Source organism: Phaenicophaeus curvirostris, chromosome 6, assembly GCF_032191515.1.
Source record: "Phaenicophaeus curvirostris isolate KB17595 chromosome 6, BPBGC_Pcur_1.0, whole genome shotgun sequence".
NCBI classification, from domain to species: domain Eukaryota; kingdom Metazoa; phylum Chordata; class Aves; order Cuculiformes; family Cuculidae; genus Phaenicophaeus; species Phaenicophaeus curvirostris.
Genome location: NC_091397.1, coordinates 52814999 through 52825647, shown reverse-complemented (window position 1 = coordinate 52825647; position 10649 = coordinate 52814999). Strand labels below are relative to the sequence as shown.

The 10649-nt window shown below is 38.2% G+C and overlaps 1 protein-coding gene across 1 annotated transcript in view; it reads right to left on the bottom strand.

The window, feature by feature from the left end:
* Positions 1-735: 735 nt before the first annotated feature.
* DAZL (deleted in azoospermia like) overlaps positions 736-10649 on the bottom strand; it is a 77651-nt gene continuing 67737 nt past the window's right edge. The window contains exons 5-12 of the mRNA XM_069859980.1: positions 9651-9702; positions 8001-8067; positions 7596-7729; positions 6232-6309; positions 4916-4966; positions 2605-2709; positions 1784-1882; positions 736-1045 (exon numbers count right to left, since the gene is read on the bottom strand). Of these exons, the coding sequence (XP_069716081.1) occupies positions 992-1045; positions 1784-1882; positions 2605-2709; positions 4916-4966; positions 6232-6309; positions 7596-7729; positions 8001-8067; positions 9651-9702 (640 nt within the window). The 3' untranslated portion in view covers positions 736-991. The remainder of the gene's footprint in view (positions 1046-1783; positions 1883-2604; positions 2710-4915; positions 4967-6231; positions 6310-7595; positions 7730-8000; positions 8068-9650; positions 9703-10649) is intronic.

Here is a 10649-nt window from a genome sequence, read left to right as displayed (position 1 = left end):
GGTTGAGTGGTTGATAGGAATGGTTGGACTCCATGATCCTGTGGGTCTTTTTCAACCTAGTGATTCTAGGTAGTCTTTATTCTGCTGTATATTTTTAAGGCAGCTTAAAACAAACTCCAGTATTAACTTAGTATGTCACTAGAAGTCTAGGGTGCCAAGTCAAAGTAAAATTTTATTTGAATTTTTTCAAAATACATGACTAAAATCTACATAATTATTAAAATAAGTTTACATATATTCCAATTAACAGTTTGCATCACAAGCATATATTAAATGCAGTATTTTCTTGCAATTTTAAACACGCAGGTATTCCTAAAATTTTTCAAGTAAAAAAAGCATGCTCTACTGAGTAGCCAATATAACAGATTACATTCTTGCATCTTAAGTTATACATAGGAATTTCAGGCTTCTCTTAATTACTTTCCCAAAACTAATAGTGATGTTCCAGACTGCAGGTACATAAACTGTCATTAATAAACAACCACATTGATTAGGTAGTCTAAAGACAACCATGACTTAAGGGGCTTCAGCTGAGTTCCAACTTGACATCTTCTGTTCCACTGATTAAGAGCTCAGTTTTAAAATACATCTTCTTGGGCAAACAGCTGCTACTATTCTTAAACTGCAAAAGGTAACTAGTCAGTATTAGTACTTAAATCGTAGTTTAAGAAAAAAAAGTGTAACATACAAAACATTCCTTAAAGCTCAAAAGAGAATTCACATGCAAACAAACCAAGAGTGTTTTTCCTCATACACTCCAATATTCCAGTTAGTTATCAAGGAAAGCATGCAAATGATTAATAAAACCTGGAAACGTGTCAACTCTTCCAACTTTGAACTTCAAGCAAGAACAACTGCATTGGAACAGACAGAACAGGAACAAACTTCAACTTGAAGCAACTTTTCGAAAAAGGTTATACTGCACCTACTGCTAAACCGAACTGTAGAAACATTAGGTTAATGAATTTAGATACTTTAAAGTCTTTCTGGATTAAACACTTTTGAGCACTGTTCTTCCTTTTCTGAAGTGATGTGCCTTCCTCTCCTGGAATGGGATGGGAGAAAAGACAGAAAAAAAGTTTTCTTGATAGTAAGCAGAACAAAGCAACTGAAGTTTCATGGAATTATCTCAAGACATTGTGTATGCTATTCACCCTCACCTAGACTGATAAATACAGCTTCTGTACTCCTGCTTCAGAGTACATGTGCCTAGCTCACATCTGTCCTTTAATAAAAAAAGGAAGCCTAGTCTTGAATACAACTATTAATAAAGAACAGACACTACACCACTTGGAATGCAATCAGAAACTGCCCTTCTACAAAGAAAGCAAAACACGATGACCAGCTAACCCATCTGGATTATAGCTTACTGGTTGAAGCATAAACATTGTGCACAAAGTATAAAGAGCCATCATCCACAGTGGGTTCTTTACTGTCAAGACTGTCAAGGCTCAAACTCAATATCCTCTATACAAACTAGGGAGTAACCCACTGCCCTTTCAGCAATTTGTCATTGAGAAATTATTAGCAAATCTTACTCTACACATCCATGAAATGACTTTCAGCAAATTTATATAGTCTTATTAAAACTGCTGAATTTAGTTTCAGCACTTGTTCCAGAGTTATGTATGCGTTTGGCTCTCAGTTGCTTATCAGTGCACATACAAGAAAGAATAAAATGTCAAAAGGCATCCCACATATGAACCCCTTTAGAGTATCTTATAGGTGAACAAATATAAGGTCAGCAGTGTTTTAGGGATTTAATTCTGCTTCCACCACATACCTTAAAGTAGTCTTCTTGTGACACAAAGGTGTTCCTCAGACGGTTCTCAGGATTAAACAGGCAGGATACTGCTGTCTGTATGCTTCTGTCCACAGACTTCTGAAATACAATTACAGGTGCATCTACAGCAATCCTGAAGTGGTCAACCCATTACTAGCAACATGGGTGTGTCGCAGGGTTTACTCTGCACTCCAGAGTATACTTCCATTCACCTGTCTTGTTTGGTTTTTTTAAAAATCTTTTAATCTTGGTAACTTGTTATCACTCTAGATGTCACAACATAAGAGTTCTGACCAGTGACTTGCCAGTTCAGTTATGGAATAGGTTGACAGCTGAAAAATAGTCTTCTTTAGAAAATTGAATTCAGAGCCAACTGTAGGCCAAGATCAGGTGATCTCACAAAGGAATCGAGTAAAACATTACAGCTTCCCATGCTTGAATCTTAAATAAAGCAGCATAAGATAGCAGATAGTGCTGCCTAACCTGCTTTTTAAGTATCTGCAATTTCACCTGTAATTCTGAGCAGATTAAGTAAAGTCTTGTCACTCAAAAACATTATTGCACTTAATGAAGTAGAACACACATTTTATACAGCTCTCAGCACTACAGACAAGCATTAATAGTTTCAAGGAAACGTGAGGCTTCTGAAGTTGTACACAGAAATTGGATAAAGTCTATTGAGCCACTAGCTAAAGCAGTAATTATAACCTTAATTTCTAGGATACTGATCAGAGGCCTTCATCAAGCCAGATAATCCTCAAGTGCAAATTTCTGGAAATAAAATTTGTAACAGAAAACACTAAAGTTTTCAGATCACTCACCTTTGGTGGACTGCTAGTAGACGACTGTGTGGGCTCTGGAACAGCACATTCTGCCTGTATAAATTCTGGATCCTCAGTGCAGTGATAGCTTACTGAAGCATAAGCCTGCAGAGGTAATTTTTAATACTGTAGCACTTCAGTAACACTGGGAAAATACGCACAGTTGTGTTGTCATTGGTTCTCAACTATGTGTAAAGCTATGACTACTTTATCTTCACAATTCTGATAAAGTTTCATGAATAGGGCAAATACTGTATCCTGCTCTTTTATAAAGGCAGTTCTAAGTCCTTCCAAAAAGGATATGTTCTAATAAATATCCTTTCTCTTCACTGTAATCATTCTTGAGAGCTGGCTCCTCAATCCACTTTACTTTCTCCATGTATGGGTTTTGCAGTCAAGCAGATCGAGCCATGAAGGGGTGCACTGAGAATTCATAGACAGCCAGCAGGTAATTAAGCACTAAAATCGTATGGAAGAGAAAGCAAAACATCTACTGCCACTGCCTTTCCAAGAAGCTGCTCTTCTCTATGTAGTTTATCTTGTGCAAAGCTTGCTTCATGCCAATGTAAATTTTTTCAAGACTAAAAAGGTCTAGGAAAGCACAAGCCATTTTAGAACTCTTCAAAAACTCTCCCCCTCTTCCCTCTGCCAAGAGGTGGTGTTGCAATCGGCAACCCAGTTCAGAGTTTAATTACAATCACAAAGGTTGATAAAGTTATTCTTTACGGAAACTTCATTCCTACTGCTTCCAGAGAGGACTGGCAGCTTTTACAGCCCATTTTACCAGGAGTCCAATGGCAGGATTAACCATTCTCTTTTCAAGAACAGACTGTTTGGGGTTTCCCCCCCCCCGCCCTCTCTTCTCAAGAAAATTCATTATTTGTGATTATACACAGTAACCATGCCACCTGGCATTCCCGAAAGTCCTTCAACACCGTAACTGTCATTTCACTCCAAGACTATTGGGAAATACATAACCCTACAGTATTAGCAAACTGCTCCTTACTGAGCACCATCCCTAACCATCAGATTGTTTATCACATCTGACCTCATTCACAACTGAGGCATTCCACTTATGAATGGAAATCATTATTACCCACCAAATAAATAGGTGGGTATAAACTAGCAGACTGAAGGGTGAAGTTTCCCACCTCCTTATGTACCTGTTCTCTAGAGTCTGTTAGCAATGAGATTAAAAGTTACTTAACTTACATAGCTTCTCTAGAAAAGCTGTCTGCTCATATTATCAAGCTTAAAAAGTCTAACAAAAATTACTACACACCCCTGCTCTGAACACACTGCCGTTTGCTACCATTTAATAGTTAAGTGACATACTGCAGCTGTATCATGTTCATTGATGTTCTTCAACGAAATATATTCTAAGCCAACAGGGCAATTGGGACTTCATTGACTTCTGAACTCTGAGTCTGTTTCTGCCCCTATTAAAGCCAAGGTACTTCACTAACAAATACAAACCTTCCATAAAAAGATAAGGCTGCTTCTCTGAGCTGCTGAGAAGCTGAAAGCAAAGCTTACTACACATGATTGGAAGTGAGCAGGAATAAAGGATTCTTCTAATATGACCAGAGACAGAATTGCCAGATGCATGCAGGTAGCAACATACATACGAAGTTCCCTTTTCTTCATTCTTCCCCATTAGCCTTTCACACATGCTATAAGCATCTGCCAGGAATTAGCTTGAAGGAAAACTTCAGAAGAAAACTAAGCCTTACAGCTTTGAAATGCTTAATAGAAACTGTATTCAATAAACACAAGATTACATCCAAAGAAAAAAAATGTCTAAAATGCAACTTTACACACTAATTTTTCCCCCTCTCTTGTCTATGTAACTCATGTGAAGTCAAAGAAAGCAAGTTATTTCTTTAGAAACCATGTACAGCCTATGGCAGCCTGGCAAATCATTTTCAAAGCTGCCCAAAAAGAAAAAAAAAAAGTACTTGGAAAGCAGAATATTTAGAGGCTTTTTAAATTTAAAAAATCTGGATAAGTAGTAATATATGGATCTCAAATCATGATCAGCTCACCACACTTGGCTTTTCCCTTAACTTTTCGTGAAATTCTGTTCAGCATCAATTCCCCTCATTTTAAAGTTTTGGAATTCTGTGACCAGAACATAGGCATAGTCCTTGCCTACCAGGCAGCTCCTAAAAAATACCTTCTGTCAGCAGCTAAAGATTTGCTTAGACCACAGTACATGCAAGATTCCAGTCAACAACTTGAATATCAAGCTGCTAAAACAGTGTGCTAACTGAGAAGACAAGGTTCTGTAGGCTTAACTTTATAGACTTACCGGAGGCATAACAAAACTTCTGTGCTCCCCAGCAAGCCACTGTGGTTGAACCTTAAAAAAAATTGGAATGAAACAGCTTTTATTTATACATTTCCAACATGGGCAAGCAACTGCTTTTTAAGAGCCATCATTTCTAACATTTCATGTGTGGATTTTTCAGTACAAAATATTTACAGTCTTCTGTCCAAGAAGACAGCTTTTTCACATGTACCTCAGTGTTTAGCACAAGGTCAACCTTACCAAATTCAACGACCTCCTTCCTCTTCTTGATTCAAGTTTTAAAAATATTAAAAAATAAGATTTCTCAAAATTACAGGTAATCACAGCAGTCATACTGACACTATTTCTAACCTCTTGTTACTTCCAATTCATAGGTTAGTTTCAATACATGGACCTACCTCTACACTTCACCTATGAGCTGAAAAAGGCCAATGGCATCTTGGCTTGTATCAGAAAAGGCGTGACCAGCAGGTCCAGGGAGGTTATTCTCCCTCTGTACTCGGCACTGGTGAGACCGCTCCTCGAATCCTGGGGTCAGTTCTGGGCCCCTCACCACAAGAAAGATGTTGAGGCTCTGGAGCGAGTCCAGAGAAGAGCAATGAAGCTGGTGAAGGGGCTGGAGAACAAGTCATACGAGGAACGGCTGAGAGAGCTGGGGGGTGTTTAGCCTGGAGAACAGGAGGCCGAGGGGAGACCTCATTGCTCTCTACAACTGCCTGACAAGAGGGAATGGCCTCGAGCTCCACCAGGGAAGGTTCAGGCTGGACATTAGGAAAAAATTTTTCACAGAAAGGGTCATTGGACACTGGAACACGCTGCCCAGGGAGGTGCTTGAGTCACCTTCCCTCTAGGTGCTTGTAAGAAAGTGAATGAGGTACTGAGGGGCATGGTTTAGTGGTTGATAGGAATGGTTGGACTCCATGATGCTGTGGGTATTTTCCAACCTAGTGATTCTGTGATTCTGTATAAATAACTGACATCCACTACCCAAATTATAGCACACAGATATGCAAAACTCCTTCCCACAAGAAATAGCACAGTTCTATGTACTTTTGCCAATTTGGAAGTTGTTTTATCACTGCGTATTTTTTAAGAACTATAAAAAGTATGCCAAGTTATTCAATAGTTTCCCCTGCATTAGCATAAAAATATCACTAATTTTGGTTTTACTTTCAGTTTCTGTGAAGCAGGAGCTCAAAGGAAACAGAATTCACAGAAAAAGAAACAGATAGGTTAGACTCCAGTTAACACCGTTCATTCTATTCAATTCTTGTCAGGTATCAAAACAGCATTTCTGCTGCTACTGAAGTACATACCTGATAGTTGAAGGCTGGCTGATATCCTACAGGAACTTGCTGCGGTATCAATAAAGGTGGTGAACTGTATGGGTATGTCTGCAAAAGAAAGCTTTTTAAAAATGCCAGCTTGAAGCAAAATACAACTATGGGTTTTGTATTTATAAAGCCAGGAGCACACTTCTAGAAATATGCAGTCAAATTGTTACTTTAATTCCCATTTCGGACTAGCTTCAGTATTTAAAAGCAGCCCTTACAGATTTCCCATGGGTCTTCAGCACCTCAAGCACTAAAAGTCTCTACCACCAAGTGGGATTCTAAAGTGTATGACACATCTAGATTTTCCACATCTGCTTGCAGATGATGTTATAAGTAATTTCAGAAGTACATCTCATCTCAAACTTTCTAAAGTCGGCCTGGAACCAACCACCTACCATGAAATAATGGACTTCAGCCTGAAAATCAGTTTCTTCGTTTCAGTTTGCCTTTAAAGTATTACAATTCAGACAAACTCCCAACATTTCTTTACTGCAAATATTCTGACACAATGTTAACCTGGAACCTTCTCAGCTTCTTTAGAGAATAGTTTAAGTCACATTCCAGTATTTAAGGAGAATTATTTCCTCCTAAACCATGCCACTCTTCCAACAAACTTACAAAACTGGGCAGAGTACTACCATCAACCTCTTCTTACCAAAAATAAAATATTTCTCCAAGTCACTGACATTTGCTCATCTTTATTTGCTCAAGAAAATATACAAAACAACCTGTGTGCAATTAATATTGCCCTGTTATACTGCCATATCATATAGGGTTAACACAGCGTGAGATCATAACCTGGAAATCCTTCTATACATAATACAGGACTCAGAAGGTCCTGGCTCTGCCTACACCTCAGTAAGAATGCCTATCTGAAATATCAATAAAGTGATGCCCTGTAGGCATAATCTACACATCACAGCTGTTAACAGCAGATGCCATAACAGTGTTTTTACACAAACACAATAGATTTGTATGAAGAATTTATCTAACTAGAAGAAGGAGAAAAGAAATAAAAAGAAGAGTACCACAGCCAACTTCTGATCCCTTCTTTGTTTAAAAAAATACATTTTCCCATTTGTGCTGCAGGGAAGCAGGACCTTAAATATCCTTACGCATTTTATTTGTGATGAGCATTTGTGACAAGTAACAGTATCATTTAAGAACTGTTATATAATTAAAAGGCTGTTGGCATTCTTTTAAAGTGATGTGTCTCTTACTAAGGGAGGCAATATGAAAATAAGTGGGTAAGATGAGAATCTGAACACGTATTCCTAAAGTTTATATGCTTGCAACTTCAAAAATATTTCACTACAATTTTCAATCAGTGGTATGAACAGCCTCACCTGAACATACTGAGTTACTGGGCTCACTACAGCTGGAGGCTGCATGTACGTCTCTGTATTTTGATTACCCCACACACTATGGAACTGTGGTGCAGGAGGATTGAAGACCAATGGTCTCGGATGCACATAAGAACCTTGGTTTAAAGCAACGAAAAATAAAGTATTAAGACATTTTCATATGCATTTCATTAGTAACCTGAATTCAAGCTCAAAAAGATCTTACTTTATCAGTATTGCATTGTGCTACCGACCTGAGTTTTATTATCAAAACTGTACATCACACAAGTAGTGAGGTCATAAAATGTGTAATTGCAATACAGATTACAGGAGATAAAAACGTCAAGAATGTTAATGTATAATTACGAAAAATATAAATTTGTAATAGGAACACATTTATTTACTTACACAAGTTTTGTTGCTTTCTAATTGCTGGCCCCAGCTTCAGCTTTTTGCCATGGAAGCTGATTTGTGACTGAAAGACATATTACTCCGTAAGCCAGGGAATCAGTGAGGTGGGTGGGTGGTTTGATTTTAAAGGGACTGTACATACCCTGCTTCTGCCCCACAGTATCATCAACTCAGGCTCACAGCCTCCATTCTCCTCTCCCATCTCAACAACTTATACCTTTAACTTCCTGCAATACTCTCAGCACACCCATTTGCCTGCTCATCGATTCTCCAAACCTATCACTTGCTTTAAAAGCAACATGCCCTACTACTTGTTTACAAGTATGTATTAGTGACTGTAAGCCTCCTGGTTCCTTTGAAGTCCTGTTTACATCACCTCTTACCCTCCTTCCCACAGACTTCCTAACAGTGATTAGTGATTCTAACCATGGAGAGGCTCCATTTTGTTTCTTTACATAAAAGACTGACCACTTGGTATAGGATAATGCCCAACATGGTTTAGTGAGGTGCTATCTGCTTAGGAGTAGAGCTCTAAAATGCTGATGTTCACGCTTTTCCCATGCTCTCCAGAAGCCAACAGCTTTGTAGGACTATCTGCACATGTTTCTTCTTGACAAGGCAGTAATTTGTACTGCCTGCACACCTGAAATCTGCACTGAAAAGAAAATCCAGTGTATACCTCTGGGCTTGTCAAGACCTCTGATCTACAAAGTCACTTCAGCAAACAATGTACTAAGAAATACACGGAGGGCTTTCAATTTTCAAGAAATGTACACAGAAAACAAGCAACATAGGACTCAAACGACCATGCTACTCAAGAGGCGTCTACAGAGATTGCTGCCATAAGGCAAGTATTCCACACTGACCTAATACAGTAAATATAACCCCTGGTAAAACAAAGAAGTATTCCCAGATAAAAGTCTATTGCTTAAAACCAACACTTTTGTCAGCATACCATGACAGCTAAAGAACAGCAAGCTCTTGAAGTCTTTGGGAGAGAATCAAGAATATCCTACTTGAGTTTCACTCTTCTCCCACTTTGTTTAAATGTGTTCTCTTACCCCTAAAGGAGCTAGACAGTGAACACATTTAAACTTATCATGGAACACTAAATTTGTGCCCAACATGTTTACCTGGATTTTTCAGACCTACTTCCCTATCCAAAACCTTCAGGAGCAAATGAGAGGCTGTTCATCCTCCAAAGACATGGAAGTTCACTGAGGCAAAGACTTCAGAGGAGGAAATATTACAGTAAGTGTTATTTCCACAGTTACTGCACTCAGTTTTGGGATTAAGAGAAAAAAAGCTTTCGCACTGGTCTGTGACCTGCTGAAGTTTATCAGAATCCGTAGCAGATATGGCTTTAAGCGTCAAAATTTAAAATTTCTCCGATACTAAACTCTAAGAGCAGGATTGCTCTAACAGTTCTATTTCCTTTACCTCCTATGTGACCTAAAGGCAAGCTATATGACATAATAGTAAATATAAAAACTCTACCACCAGTATACATTTTAGCAAGCTTAATTTTTGGGTAGCCCCAGACCTTCCTAGTCCTAATTTACTCTACAGGGTACATGACTTGGCTTCCCCTAAACAAGTCCCCAGCCTTCATAGTTCAACTTCAGATTATTTAGACAAAGAGCTTACTTCTACTATTTTTTGAACATCCACATTGTTCAGGAAAGATACAAATCCATACCTGAAAAGAAAAATAATGTTATTCAATAACCAGGTTTTTCTTTTATTTGTTAGCTAAATTATTTGGAACAAGATCAGTTAACAGCATATACGGTAGCTACATTATACTGCATGACAAAAGTATCAAGTAGGCCATTAGTTTATAATTCGTCATGAAAATCTATTTACTGGTAATTACCAGCCCAAATGAAAGGCCTTGAATGCCAGATTCTAGAATAACATGGAGAAGATACAAGGGCTATTCTTCCACTTCAGCTACACAAAATGAGCTCTGTTGTTACTACTAACTCAGAAAGTAATAAATAAATAAATTAAGTATTAAGATCTCGATTAACATCAAATATTCTTTTTACTGAAGAGGTTCAGATTAAAGCAGGCATCATGGGAACAGCAACACCAGTGGGGAAAGTGATCCTTGAAGAGGTTTTTCAATGTATTTCACTGCTCTACCTGTTGAACTGAAAATTAATTTCAGTAAATAGTAAATACTCCATGCCTACCAAAGGGGTATGCCAATTCATTATCAGTATCAGAACATACATTGGCTAAGTGTACATCAGAGTTTACCATGGAAAAGGAAAGGAAATGATGTAGTAAAAAAGTTCCCAGCTAATGCATTACTACACATGCCTAAAAAGATGTCACTTTTTAGGATCTGCTTGAAGAATCTTAAAAAAAAAAAAACTAGGCTGGAAGAAACCACCAGAGGGTGAAGCCTCCTTCTCAAAGCAGGGATGAACTCAGAAGTGGGAGAACTTTGGTATTTCCAATGGGTATTTTCTTTGCTTCAACTCTGTTCACTTAGTTTCACCTCTATCCAATTAGGTTTGGTTGTTTTCTCTGTAACATCTACCTAAGTGTCAGAAAAGTGCAGTCCCGTTGCCTTGAATAAACCAACTACCCCATCGCTTAATCATCCTGAATTAACCACTTTAACCATCAGAAGAG